Source organism: Podarcis raffonei, chromosome 15 (genome assembly GCF_027172205.1).
Source record: "Podarcis raffonei isolate rPodRaf1 chromosome 15, rPodRaf1.pri, whole genome shotgun sequence".
Taxonomy (NCBI): Eukaryota; Metazoa; Chordata; class Lepidosauria; order Squamata; family Lacertidae; genus Podarcis; species Podarcis raffonei.
The window spans coordinates 12,617,432-12,631,570 of record NC_070616.1 but is presented as its reverse complement, the minus strand read 5'-3'; the positions used below and the strand labels follow the sequence as shown (position 1 = coordinate 12,631,570).

Sequence of the window (14,139 nt, the reverse complement as noted above, 5' to 3'; positions counted from 1 at the left end):
TCTTGTCTTTTCTGCCAAACTTGTTTGTGCCCTCAATGTTTTCAGGATTACCGGGGCCAGCTGGGAAACCAGGACCGCAAGGCCCGAAAGGTGAAAAGGGAGAGTCTGGTGAGAGGGGCCCGTCTGGACCACCAGGTGAGTCTCCAGAGGAAGGGCCACAGCTCTGTAGTAGAGTGTCTTCCTTGCAAGCAGAATATCCCAGGGTCAAACCCCAGCATCTCCAGGCAGGGATGTAGTTTCCCCCTCACAGACCTCTAGGTGGCTGTCTACCAGCTCCATCTGGTACGCCAGCTGAGACCCTACCTGCCTGTGCACTGTCTCGCCAGAGTGGTACACGCCCTGGTTATCTCCCGCTTGGACTACTGCAATGCGCTCTATGTGGGGCTACCCTTCAAGGTGACTCGGAAACTACAACTAATCCAGAACACAACTGTCACACTGGTGACTGGGAGTGGCTGTTGGGACCATATAACACCAGTCCTGAAATATCTACATTGGCTCCCAGTACATTTCCGAGCACAATTCAAAGTGTTGGTGCTGTCAGGATGCAGTCAGCGGTCCCCGGCTGGTTGCCCAGGAAAGTATAAAGACAAGGAAAAGTTTCTTGCAGTCCTTTTTTATTTCAAACTTTACAGAGAGAGGCTATAGAACCCAGCCTCTTGGATTCAGTTCCAATTGTCCAGAAAGGAATCGGCGCTCTCCGACAATGGCTTGCGGCTTCACCCCGCGAAGAGGGTAGACGACTCTCAGCTCCGCGCCGCTCACCCCCGCTCCGTTCAGAAGCCTTTAAAAAGGCTCCCTTGCAGTTGGGGGGGGGCGCAAATGGAGGCTGCCGAGTCTCCAAGCTCACAGGCTTCACCGCCTGTGATTTCTTCGGGTCTCCACTTCGCCGCAGCGGCCAGACCCAAGCTTCGCGGAGCCGGTTCCCTCCGGAGCTCAGAGGGAACCCGCCATTAATCGCTGGCGTCGACCGGAAGACCGGCTCCCAGTACATTTCCAAGCACAATTCAAAGCGTTGGTGCTGTCAGGATGCAGTCAGCGGTCCCCGGCTGGTTGCCCAGGAAAGTATAAAGACAAGGAAAAGTTTCTTGCAGTCCTTTTTTATTTCAAACTTTACAGAGAGAGACTATAGAACCCAGCCTCTTGGATAATGGCGTTGTCCCGAGTGAATCTCCATCCCCTTCTCTCCCGCTTCCTCATTCATCATCATCATCATCACCTCTTCATGTACTGCTAAGGGCCTTCTGTCTTCAAGCTCTTTGCTCTCCTACTTTTAAGGCTCACCAGGTTTTGGGAGGTGGTGGGCCTGGAATGCTTTCAAATGACAACATGTCAGCCAGCTGCTGCTCTGGTTCTGCCTGCTCCTCCTCTCCCATTATTTCCCAACTTTCTCCCTCATCTGCCCCTGAGCTTTGACCTCCCTCAAACCACTGTTATAAGTCTATACTGTCTTCCTCTTCCTCCTCCCTGGAAGGGTCAGGATCGGGAGGCGGTCTCCAACTTTCCTCCTCCTCTGCCCAGCCTCTGACAGGTGCTGACTTTTAAAGCCCTAACCGGCCTTGGCCCTGGATACCTGAAGGTGTGTCTCCACCCCTGTCGTTCAGCCCAGACCCTGAGGTCCTGCTCTGATGGCCATCTGGCAGTTTCCTCACAGCAAGAAGTGAAGTTGCAGGGAACCAAGAAGAGGGCCTTTTTGGTAGTGGTGCCCACACTGTGGAACGCGCTCCCATCAGATGTCAAGGAGATAAGGAACCACACAACTTTTAGAAGACACCTGAAGGCAGCCCTGTATCAGGAAGTTTTTTAATGTGCAGTGCTCTGTTGTGTCTTTGTATATTTTGTTGGAAGCCGCCCAAGAGTGGCTGGGGCAAGCCAGTCAGATGGGTGGGGTAGAAATCAACAACAACAACCACCATTCCCAAGAACGATAGCTTCCCAGGATTCTTTGGTAGAAACCATGTGCTTTCAATGTGTGCTGGATGTGCTTTAAGTTTATGGTGTGGCCCTCTCCTTGCTGGCTGGTCTTGACTTCTGGCTTCGTAGTCACTGTTCCTGGTCCCCAGCTTAACTCGGACTCCCGTCCGAGGCTCAAAGCTGATACACTGAGGATCTCTTGCTCCTTGATCCACCATGGCTGCCTCCTGGAACATCTGGAACTTGCATGTAAACACATGGTGCTTGATGATCCAGCTGTGGCGCGGCTGTGACTTGGCGATGGAACAGCAGCGCATGTCCAGCCAGGCTTTAGTGCTGGGGGAGAGGCTCTCAATCAGTGCTCCTCGTGTTCCAGGGTGATGCCTTGGCATCCAGAACAGGACCTTGCTATTTCAAGTGCATGCAGTGCTAGCATTCCTCAAATGCCTGGGTTCTCTTTGTTCTGGTTCGCAGGGCTGCTTGGACCTCCGGGACCAAGGGGATATCCAGGTGAAACCGGCATTCCTGGCCCTCCGGGACCCCCGGGACCCCCAGCATCTCCTGGCTTCCCGTTAACCTTCCAGCAAGGAGTTCTGTACTCGCTGCAGCCCAACGCTGAGAAAGAAAGTAGGTCTCCTTCCATTTCGAAGAGGAGCCAATCATCTACTTCACTCAGTGGCCCTCAAACCTTTTTCTCTGGGACACACTTTCAGAATAAAAATCTGCTCATGCCAATTTTTTGTATTGCTAGGAAATACATTAGCAAACTTTTCTGAAATTGTGATATGTAAGGCCTTCTTAGGGACGCAGGTGGCGCTGTGGTCTAAACCACAGAGCCTAGGGCTTGCTGATCAGAAGGTCAGCGGTTCGAATCCCCGCAACAGGGTGAGCTCCTGTTGCTCGGTCCCTGCTCCTGCCAACTTAGCAGTTCAAAAGCACGTCAAAGTGCAAGTAGATAAATAGGTACCGCTCCGGCGGGAAGGTAAACAGCGTTTCTGTGCGCTGCTCTGGTTCGCCAGAAGCGGCTTTGTCATGCTGGCCACATGACCCGGAAGCTGTACGCCGGCTCCCTTGGCCAATAAAGCGAGATGAGCGCCGCAACCCCAGAGTCGTCCGCGACTGGACCTAATGGTCAAGGGTACCTTTACCTTTAAGGCCTTCTTAAACCAAAAGTGAAGGGAAGAGTCTGACATATTTCTCCATCCTTGGGCAGCGGTCAATCTGGCTGCATCCAGATGTTTTAGGACAACGTGCTTGGCCACTGGTCATGCTGGCTGGAACTGATCATCCCAGAAAGGTTCTCAGAGTGGTTTACAACGATCGGTGAGAAGACCCTGCAAGGTCTCCTGTTCTCAGGCTCACAAATCTAAGAGGCGCAACCCTGGGAGTTGTGGAGAGGGGGAAAGCACGCTCAGGCACTAATTCTTAGCTTGGTGTTTGGTGACAATATGATTGGGACTTGGCACGGGGATAACAATATAGTTCAACAGTGTGTGATGTTTGGGCTTGCTAGCTGCCTTGGGTTTCTTTTGAGAATTCGGGAATGTGCATTTTTAGAATAAATATATAAAGCAAGTGTGACGCACCAAGCAGCCTCTACATAGCTTGCTCTCATCAGAACTTAAGAGCCTGCTGGATCAGGCCAATGGCCAATGACCGGTCCAGCGTCCTGTTCTCACTGTGGCCAACCAGATGACCCCATGGCAAACACTCAAGCAGGATTTGAACACAAGAGTCCTCTCCCTTCCTGTGGTATTCAGAAGCGTTGCTGCCTCCAGCCATGGATGAGATATCTTTGAGATGAGATATCTTTGAATTTTACTTGCTGGAACACCAGCAATGTGGAGAAATGCTCTTGTCCTCACGTCCTGCTCATGCGCTTCACAATAAGTACCGTATTTTTTGCTCTATAGGACACACTTTCCCCCCTCCAAAAATTAAGGGGAAATGTGTGTGCGTCCTATGGAGTGAATGCAGGCTCCTTGGCTTCAGCGATAGCAACGCGAAGCCTCCGAAGCGCAGAGGGAGGGCTCCCGCCGCGCTCCGGAGGCTACGCTTTGCTTTCGCTGAAGCCTGGACAGCAAGAGGGGTCAGTGCGCACCGACTTCTCTTGCTCTCCAGGCTTCAGGGATAGCCACCTGAAGCCTTTGGAGCGCAGCAGGAACTCGCGCTGCGCTCCGAAGGCTTCGGGTTCCTTTTGCTGAAGCCGGGAGAGCAAGACTCTCCTGGCTTTAGCAGAGACGGAGAGCTGCGCAGCGCCCCTTCAGCGAAGCGGGAGGAGAAATGGAAGGGGCTCCGTTTCTCCTGCCACTTTGCTGAAGGGGCACTGAGCAGAAAGGGGGAGAATTTTTTTTTCTTGTTCTCCCCTTCTAAAACAAGGTGCGTCCTATGGTCGGGTGCATCCTATAGAGCGAAAAATACGGTATCTGTTTGGCCACTTTGGGGAAGAGGATGTTGGACTAGATCAGGGTTTCCCAAACGTGGGTCTCCAGCTGTTTTTGGACTACAATTCCCATCATCCCTGACCACTGGTCTTGCTAGATAATGGGAGTTGTAGTCCAAAACAGCAGGAGACCCGAATTCGGGAAACACTGGACTAGGTGGTCCTTGGTTCAGATCCTGCAGGGATCTATACTGCCTTGTATCAAAGCTGGCCTTGCACTTGCAAACATCGGAGCTTGGCTAGTTTTTGGCTTTTGTGCAAGTTCCCTTCCCTTGAGGCTGGCTGGAAACGCCGGTTCTTCAAGCTGTGGAGACCTAATGCATAAAAGATTCCTTTGCATAATGCAGCACACCCAAAAACCGATGACATGGGATTCCAAACTGCCAACAGCAGAGGGAAGTAGAGCCCTGCTTACGGACAACACACACTCCCAAAACAAGTATGGGAAGAACAGACCTATTTGGGGTATTTTTGGGTGTGGGTGTGCCTGATTGTGACTATCCAGCATGCTTTCAATGCACCAGAGCTTCCTGCTGTCAGCAATTGCCTGTCACTTTTTCAGCCATCCATGGTAAAGAAAGCAGGCTCCATTCTGGAGCAAGCCGCAACTATGATCTCTTAGCCTCACATGGATCCAAACGATGGACCGTCCAGAATAAGGGTGGGGAAGCATCCATACATTACTGAAGCAGTTAGATTAGGTCCCACTTTTAAATAGTGCTGTACTGTTTTTAATCTATCTCTGTTTTAACAGACCTGATTTTGTATATTACTTTCCAGCTAGTATTATTCTTAGTCTTCTGTACCTTGGTTCTCAAACTTAATCCGTTCTGGAAGTCCATTCCAAAAGCAAAGTATTCCAAAACCAAGGCGTGCTTCCCCATAGAAAGTAATGCAAAATGAATTAATCTGTTCCAGACTTTTAAAAACAACCCCTAAAATAGCAATTTAACATTGATTTTACTATCTAACGGGACCATTGATCCATACAATGAAAGCAGTAAACAATGTACTGCAGTCACACGATCAATCAATCAATCAATCAATCAGTAGTTGAACTGGGTTCCACACAAAAACAAAACAAAAAGAGCCACAAAAACACAAAATAAATAGCAAAAACAGACAGACCTCAGCGTAACACTCAAAACGGAAGTATGGCACTCAAATTGGAAGCGTAACACTCAAAATGGAGCACGTTCGGCTTCTGAAAAAAGTTCCTAAACCGGAACACTTACTTCTGGGTTTGCTGTGTTTGGGTTTCAAGTTGTTTGAGTACCAAGGAGTTTGAGAACCAAGGTACCACTGTAATAATTTTTCACTGACTTGCTCAAGGCAGCTAACAAAGGGTTTACCTCTTGTTCCGCTTCTTTCCCCAGGAGGCAAGCCTCTATTTAGTGCTCAGTTGGAGCAAATGGCAATTCAGGGGTTTTCCCACAGAATGCTGTTTGTTCCGATTTATCGCTAAAGGCCAGGTTTTTCCTAGGAAAGGAACGAGACATGGCGAAAACTGCTGGAACCCCTCCACGGGGCTAGTGGAAGTGGGGATGAGCCCCAAATCACCACGATGTCACCAAACGATGGGAAACATTCACCAAATTCCTTCGCTCCTCAATTATAGCAGTTTCCTCTCCTTGATTCTCTCTAATGCAGATGGGGAGCCACAGCTTGCATCCACCGTGATTGACACCATCCTGGCTGGTTTGCCTGGGCCTCGTGGCGCACCTGGGCCCGTTGGACTTCCAGGTAAATAGATCTGGTTGAAAGAGGTGGGCTCAGGGAGGGGAAGCAACAGGGACAGCAGCCGGAACAACGAAACCAGGCACTGCCATGGATTCTTTAGCCAAGATTCCTGCTTTGCAGGAGCATGGACTAGATTACTACTCGGGATTCCTTCCAACTCTACAATTCTACGAAGAATCCCAGCTATTAGACTTGAGCGTGCACTTCCATTTTTTTAAAAAATGTTGATTTAAAGAAGAAGGAAAAAGTCTTAAGTGGTTTTGCATGAGAGGCACTCAGAAATGACCTCCCGTCAAGAGCGCAAGAGGGCCCCCAGTCCCCCCCCTGTTCTTATTACCACATTCATCCATTTAGACTTCATTTCATTTCATCCCTGACTTTGATATATGAGGGCTGCATTAATTATGGAGGCTGATTCAATTGCCCTGGTGGGTGCCTGATGCTTGTGGGGGTTTCATCCGAAACAATTAAAAGCTGAGTTTGGAAGGAGTCCTCATCCGTCGTCCCCCCCTCTCCCCGACGAACTGCAAGTGTAATTAATAGTCGGCGTCTGGAAGAAATTATAATCCCCCCACCCACACACTCCCTAAGTGGGATAAAGCCATTAGGAGACATCTCCTTAACAATGCAGCATAACAAGTAGATATGTTCAAATGAGTGTTCTCATTCTGCCAAGCACTCCAGTTCCATGCCAGGAAGACGCTCTTAAAAAAAAATAAAACGCTTCCTTGTTAGAAAAAAGACACGTGGAGAGAATCTCTCGCCCAGAGTTGCAAACTTCCGATTCTGGAGCTGGGAAAGGTCAAGGGTCATAGCAAAAATAGTGGTGGGAAGTAGGGGGAGGAGAGAGAGGTGGGAAAATATTGTTTAAAAAGGTGTAGTCGTAGGTATATCAGTGTATTCGAATCTGAACTGTCAAATTGTGTTATTATTGTTATTATGGTTTTTGTTGTATGTGTCTTTTGTGGTTGATATTTGTATCGAAAAAATGATTAAACAAATTTTTAGAAAGGGCCAGAGCAAAAATAAAATGAAATTGGTGAGTTGTGCAGATCTCCGGGGATGAATGCAAACGAATTAGCTGGGTGTTGTTGTGCATGTGTAAAGTATTAGCGGACAATATCCAGGAAGCCGGCTTTCTCCAATGGCTACTAGTCATGATGGCTGTGCTCTGACTTCACAGCTGGAGGCAGCAATGCTTCTGAATACCAGTTGCTGGGAACTACAGGAGGGGAGGGGGCTCTTGCGCTCAAGTCCTGCTTGAGGGTTTGCCATGGAGGCATCTGCTTGGCCACTGTGAGAACAGGATGCTGGGCTGTATAGGCCACTGGCTCTTCTCTTCTTAGAGCTCTTTGGGTTCTGTCTAACTACAGTGGTACCTCTGGTTACGAACTTAATTCATTCCAGAGGTCTGTTCTTAACCTGAAACCGTTCTTAACCTGAGGTACCACTTTAGCTAATGGGGCCTCCTGCTGCCGCCAGCCCCCGGCACATGATTTCTGTTCTCATCCTGAGGTAAAATTCTTAACCCGAGGTACTACTTGCAGGTTAGCCGAGTCTGTAACCCGAGGTGTTTGTAACCTGAGATGTTTGTAACACTGTATGTTCCATTCAGAGTAGATTTCATTCCCTGAGATTAATAGACCTAAGATAGTTGTACCCATCAATTTCAGTGGGTCTGCTCTGAGTACGACTAGCATTGGCTATAACCCAATGTCTTTTAAGAACAAAAGGAGAGCCATGCCATACCAAAATAGAATTTATCTTTTTTGCTTTGGCCTCTAAGGACTCTTAATCCGAATGCCGGTTGTTCAAGTAAGGCTGTATCCTATACTTTCTAGTGCCGATAATCTAGACTAGCTCCTAATATTCTCAGCTGATGATCTATTTTCTCCCCCCAACTAGGGCCACCTGGATCTTCAGGTCCCAAGGGGGCCTTGGGACCTATTGGTGCACCTGGGCTGCAGGTAGGAAAACCAGCTCTCTCACAGATGAAAACGGTGGCAATCTTCTAACCGCCTTATTTCTCCTGCCTCAACCCATCTCACACCTTCCCCCATTCCCAAAGGCCCAAGGTCTTATCTCAGGGGTTGGGAACCTCCAGCCCATAGTTCTCTCTCCTCCTTTGGCTCACCAGGCTGACCCACACCCACCTGCCCCTCGTTGATATCCCACGCGACATCAGACGTGGGGCAGGTTTGCCTAATAAACAGAAGATACCTTTCAAGAGAGGGCTGCTTTTTCTGAAGTTCTATCCGCTCCCAGATCAAGGTCTTGTTCCATTGCACAAGATATTGTATGGGAGCAAAGCATTCCTACACTCAGCGGCTACCCCCTTCTCTTTCTTCCTGCAGGGCATGCCTGGTTCTCCTGGACAGCCCGGATCAAAAGGCTCCAAAGGAGATCGAGGAGAAAGGGTGAGTTCACCTTCAAGTCCATGCATGGCAAATCACCTGGTGCCTCCTTCATTCATGTATTTGGGTGGCCTTGCTTGGCAACTGCAAGGAAATCAGGGATCGGGAACTTTGGACTGTCCAGTTGTCGCTCCCATCAGCCCTGGCCAGCATGACCAATGATCAGGGATGATAAGAACCTAAGAAGATCCCTGCTGGATCAGAGCAGTGGCCCATCTAGTCCTTCTTTGATCGCACATATTTTAAACGAATTAAGCCATTCAGTAATCCATTGTTACACCACCAAAACTTATTTACACTGTTGAATTTTTCTTAATGCTACCAGCATTTTTAAATGTACGCAATTTTCACCCATATAAACATTTTCCAGTCCTCTTTAAACGTATATTCTTCTTCTTCTCTTATTCTATATGTTAAATCTGTAAGTTACGCTTATTCCATTAGTTGAAGTTGCCATTTTTCTTTGGTTGGGACTTCGCTCGTATTCCATTTTTGAGCTAGCGAAACATGGGCCATAGCAGTAGCATACAAAAATAGTCTTTTTTGACACCTGGGAATTTCCCTCTGAATTATCCCCAACGAAAAGGACTCTGGTTTGTTGTTTTTTTTGAAAGGTACTTCTAAACATTTTTTTCCAATTCATTATGTATCATTTCCTAATACTCTTTTACCCTTTTACAAGTCCACCATGTATGATAAAACGTATCCTCTACCTCATTATATCTCCAGCATACTTCTAATATCTTCCAACCATGGAGGCAGAACATAGCCATCCTGGCTAGTAGCCACAGATAGCCTTATCCCCCACCCTCCACCTCAGAATTTGTCCAGTCCATCCAAGTTGGTGGTCATCACTGCCTCCTGGGGGAGCAAGTTATTATCAGCTATCCCTGTGCAAAATCTGCCACCCACAACCATTTGCTCCAAAGGAAGTTCTGTGAAAGTCAAGGGGTTCCCTTGTGGCAACGCATGTAAACTATCACTATTTCCCAGTGGGATCCAGTTGCAATGAAAGCTGGTTTGGGAGTGTGGGATAACTCTTGCTAGCCTCCCCACCAACAAATCAAAGCAAAAACTCGCCCAAACAGCCAACACCATCAGTTCCCCTTGCAAACAAATCAGGCTCAATGTTCATTGTTGTTTGAAACACCTGCTAGTTAGCGACTGGGATTCTTCTTCTGCTTCTGTTCCTCATTCTTTCCTGGTGTTCTTTGTTTTTTTAGGGGGAACCCGGTAAAAAAGGTGACGAAGGAGACAAAGGTGCAGATGTAAGAGCACAACAAGTTCTTTATTGTTGCTACACTCTCCCCCCTTCCCTTGCTAGTAGGTATTTAAGATCTGCCTTCGCCAGCCTGGTGCTCTCCAAATGTTGTGGACTACAACTTCCATCAGGCTGCGCAACTGCGCTGTGCTGGCTGTCGTCAACAGGAGACGATCTCCAGAAGGCACCACGTTGGCGAAGGCTCCTTAATATCGTAGGATTTGCCTTGTGGTCCTTTATATATTGTGTATGCAAAGTCCCCGCGAGGTGCCTTGCAGCTAAAGTAGATCCCAGAAGAGAGATACTTTAATGGCCAAAAACATAAGAATCTAGAATGGCCAGGCAACACTAACTCTCTGGAAATGGCAACATTAAAAAAAACCAACAACCACCCAATAATCTGCTGTATATTTTGGAAAGTCGCTAGTTCTCTATGCATTTGGATGCTTCTTAAGATATCATGGGGACATGGGTGGCACTGTGGGTTAAACCACAGAGCCTAGGACTTGCCAATCAGAAGGTCGGTGGTTCGAATCCCTGCGACGGGGTGAGCTCCCATTGCTCGGTCCCTGCTGCTGCCAACCTAGCAGTCCGAAAGCATGTCAAAAGTGCAAATAGATAAATAGGTACCTCTCCGGCGGGAAGGTAAACGGAAGCTGTACGCCAGCTCCCTTGGCCAATAAAGCGAGATGAGCGCCACAACCCCAGAGTCGGCCACGACTGGCCCTAATGGTCAGGGGTCCCTTTACCTTTACCTAAGATATCATGACCAAATTTTGAACCATGGGTGAACAGGTTTTCACCTATGCTTGGACGCATTTGAGTGCCATTTTGAGTCAAGATGACACACGGAACCTTTCAAAACTGCGATTTCCACGCAATTCCAGGTTTCAGGCTGCTAGTTGTTAATTAGCCATTGTTAACTGAGAGTTGTGCAGACGGGAACGAGTGAGTCCTAAGGACCTATTGTAGAGACCTATACTGAAGGCAGCCTTCCCTTCTCCCTAGTGTGCGTGGATATATATATTATCAACCATCTATATATTTTCTACCATGTCACGCCCCCCCCCCCCCGTCTGCAGTGGTAAAGTCCAGATACAAGTTGGCTGTTTTAGTAAGGAAGGAAGAAGCCTAAGCAGGGTGGTTGCAATTTCCCTAAGGAACGGGTGTCGCTTGAATGCATGAACCAATGCCTTGCCTCCAGCAACCCAGACCTCCTCTCCTTTGTAGGGCGAAGGTGTCCAACAGCTTCGGGAGGCCCTGAAGATTTTAGCAGAGAGGGTGTTAATTTTAGAGCATATGATTGGAATCCATGGTGAGTGATGGGGAAATGTTCTGCTCAGCTTTGCCTTATGGGGAGAGAGGAGGCGCCTTTGATTGAATAATATTTATGCAGCTCTTCCACCAGAAAGGGCTCCCTGAGTAGCTTACAGGTCACGGTAAGCAAGACTTCTCGGTGGCCGCTCCCAGACTCTGCAACTCCCTCCCTAGAGATGCCAGACAGGCTCCCTCCTTATTCTTCCACCGACAAGTGAAGACTGTTTTATTCCGACTGCTTTGGTAGTAGACTGTTTTTTTAAGGAAAGGGCTTTCCATAGTGCTGTGCTCTTTTTGCTATCTGTATTTTCATAGATTTGTTTTTCTATTGTTTTAATTCTGTTACAGCTTAATCACGTTTTTAAGCATGATATTTGATATGTTTTTAGCTTTCTGCCTTGTTTTAATTTGCATAAGCTGTCTTGAGTCCCAGGCCAGGAAAAAAAGAAGGGATATAAATAAATAAATACAAACACATCTCCAATCATTGGGTGAAGGGTAGTATAGAAATGTAATTGATAAATAGTAATGATAAATAATAATAATAATAATAATATTTCCCTTGCTGGGGGGTGGGGAAAACTGCATGCAGAGGGTGGGCAGGGCTAGAAGTAAAAGTGGATGATATGCAAAGGCTATGATGCTTACCTTCAGTACAGTAAGCTTCTGCAACTGTGCAAAAGAGGTTTCTTTCTCCCAGTTCCTGCCACATCACATCTCTCTCCATCGAGGCATTGCCACAGTTCAGAGATGCATTCCAGCCAGGCATTAGCACCTGTGGAAGGGATAGATTGGGGCCAGTGAGGGGGGTGGCCCCGGGGAGAATCCCCAGGGCCGCATCGAGAGATCCTGAGGGCCACATCTGGCCCCCAGGCCTGACTGCCTCTCCCTGTCCCTGGCTTTCCTTTGTTTTCAGATTCTTTGTCTTCCGTTGAACCAGGCTCGGGACAAGACGTGATCCTGGGCGGCCCTCTCCGCGCGAACGTGAAAACCAAGCGGCATCACTCCAACCAGATTCTTTCCTCGCTTTTGGACGGCAGTGAGAGCAAAGGGAAAAGGAGCCGAAGGAAATAGGACACCAGTAAGGGCCCTGATCCATTGTGTCTAAGCACAATGACAAATTGCATGCAGAGGCTGTGCTGGGGAAGGGCTCGTAGCTCAGGGGTTGAGTGTCTGATTTGCCTTGCAGAAGGCTGCAGGTTCAATCCTCAGTGGTGCCACTGGGAAAGACTGCAACGTCTCCACTGCCAGGTTATAAGGGAGCTGAGTTGTGTCATGTGCTCATTGAGCTTCAGCTGGCCATGCCTTGACCCCATTGAAATCAAAGGGACAAGTTGGTCATGCCTTAACTTCACTCCCGTTGTTTTATATGCAGAACGTCCCAGGCTTAAACCCCAGCAGCTCCAGTGAGGGCTGGGAAGGACTCTGTCCTGGATCCCTGGAGATCTGCTGCTAGATCAGAGTGGGCCCTGCTAGTTTAAAGTTTCCCTTTATTCAAACCCTTTTCCTCCAGGGTACTTGATTTTGTGGGTCTGTTTTGCACAGAAGGCTTTCTTTGCACTGATTGGATCAGTACAGCTTTCATCACCATTTTGCTTCAAATGAAATAATAATAATAATAATAATAATAATAATTTTACTTGCACCCCACCCATCTGACTGGCTTGCCCCAACTTCTCTGGGCGGCTTCCAGCATATACAAAAAGTCAAATAGTTCTACAGGGCGGGTGCCACCACCAAGAAGGCCCTCTGCCTAGTTCCCTGTAACCTTACTTTTCGCAGTGAGGGAACTGCCAGAAGGCCCTCAGAGGTGGACTTCAGTGTCCAGGCTGAACGAAACAATCTTGCTTCATCTCAAGGAGGAAAGTTTCCTCTTCGGAAATAAAACTGTGCAGGGGCCGAGGTCAGACAAAATTGCAACATGTGTATTTTTTTCCGCATCTGGGAGGCGTCCCACTGTAATGAGCCCTTTTATTGATAGGTCCAACAGCGAGGGCTGAAGATCTTCCAGAGATTTAGGCACAGAGGTCCCTGCAGGACAGGAGGATGGATCAACCCGTCGGAATAGGAAGGCGTTCCTTGAACTCTCTTTGATCTTTAAAATGTATACTTCACAGTTACTACATTGCCCTATCTCTGCCCCTGTGTCAGTGTCCATCTCAGATGACTACCGTCATGCCCAGAAACCCCAAAGACCACGTGTGATAAAGACACTTCTTAGAGGGTGCTCTTGATGCAAAAGCTGCCCAAATTTCCCACCTTCATGGAAGCCTTTGCATCGACCCCTGCTTGCCGAAGTACCCTTTTGTGTCTGCAGTGGAATCCGCCTGCATTCTGGAATATTTAGCTGTGATTCTGTGAATTCATCCTGGATGTGGCTGTTGTACCAATTTAATTTTAGGTGGGTTTTTCATTAGGTACCAAAACGTTTGATCGGGGAACTAGTACAAGACAGACCTGACAGACTTCAGAACAAATCACAGATCTAGCAGGAAGTTTGTTTAAAAGGCAGTCCAACAAGCTTCTTGCAAACTCAAAAGGGGAAAAAATAAAACACAGCCATGTAAGTATATGAAGAAACAAAGGAAGGAGACATTTCAGCTTTTCCAGGAGAGCAGTGGTGGTGATTGGAGTCCCAGATCCCTCATTTCACATATGAGCAAGGGTACAGTCCCAGAGAATTCATGCACACCCAGCAGACTGCTCTATTCCTTCTTGCACAGTTCTTTCTCTCTCCATTCAGGATGGGGGAGAAATTGTACACAGAATTTATCGACGTCGCACAGCATGAGAAGCGAAACACAGCCGTCCTACAAAATTCACATGTATCCATACTCTGCAGGGCAGTTCTCTCATCCACCAGTGTTTACAAAAAATAAATAAATGCATCTATTGGGAGAAAGCGCACCTACAAACGCATGCACTAGTGAAAAGAGCCTACCAGGGAAATTCTGGTTCATCGGTTTCAGCTAGGCTTATCAACCAACAGTATTTACTAGTCCACAACCAATAAAAGAGATTGCAGGCAGTTGGAGTGGCTGACCCTCCCA

The 14,139-nt window shown here is 47.9% G+C and overlaps 1 protein-coding gene across 6 annotated transcripts in view; it reads left to right on the top strand.

Moving 5' to 3' along the window:
• The window catches only part of COL26A1 (collagen type XXVI alpha 1 chain), a 95,374-nt gene extending 81,746 nt beyond the window's left edge, over positions 1 to 13,628 (top strand). For 4 of the 6 annotated variants that reach the window (XM_053367911.1, XM_053367910.1, XM_053367906.1 and 1 more), the window contains 9 exons: positions 46 to 135; positions 2,389 to 2,541; positions 6,008 to 6,100; positions 8,003 to 8,064; positions 8,452 to 8,514; positions 9,735 to 9,779; positions 11,003 to 11,087; positions 12,006 to 12,170; positions 13,071 to 13,628. In XM_053367911.1, the coding sequence (XP_053223886.1) occupies positions 46 to 135; positions 2,389 to 2,541; positions 6,008 to 6,100; positions 8,003 to 8,064; positions 8,452 to 8,514; positions 9,735 to 9,779; positions 11,003 to 11,087; positions 12,006 to 12,163 (749 nt within the window). In that variant the 3' untranslated portion in view covers positions 12,164 to 12,170; positions 13,071 to 13,628. Of the gene's footprint in view, positions 1 to 45; positions 136 to 2,388; positions 2,542 to 6,007; positions 6,101 to 8,002; positions 8,065 to 8,446; positions 8,515 to 9,734; positions 9,780 to 11,002; positions 11,088 to 12,005; positions 12,171 to 13,070 lie in introns of all 6 variants that reach the window. The other 2 variants (XM_053367908.1, XM_053367909.1) reach the window with 2 other exon arrangements.
• Positions 13,629 to 14,139: the final 511 nt, after the last annotated feature.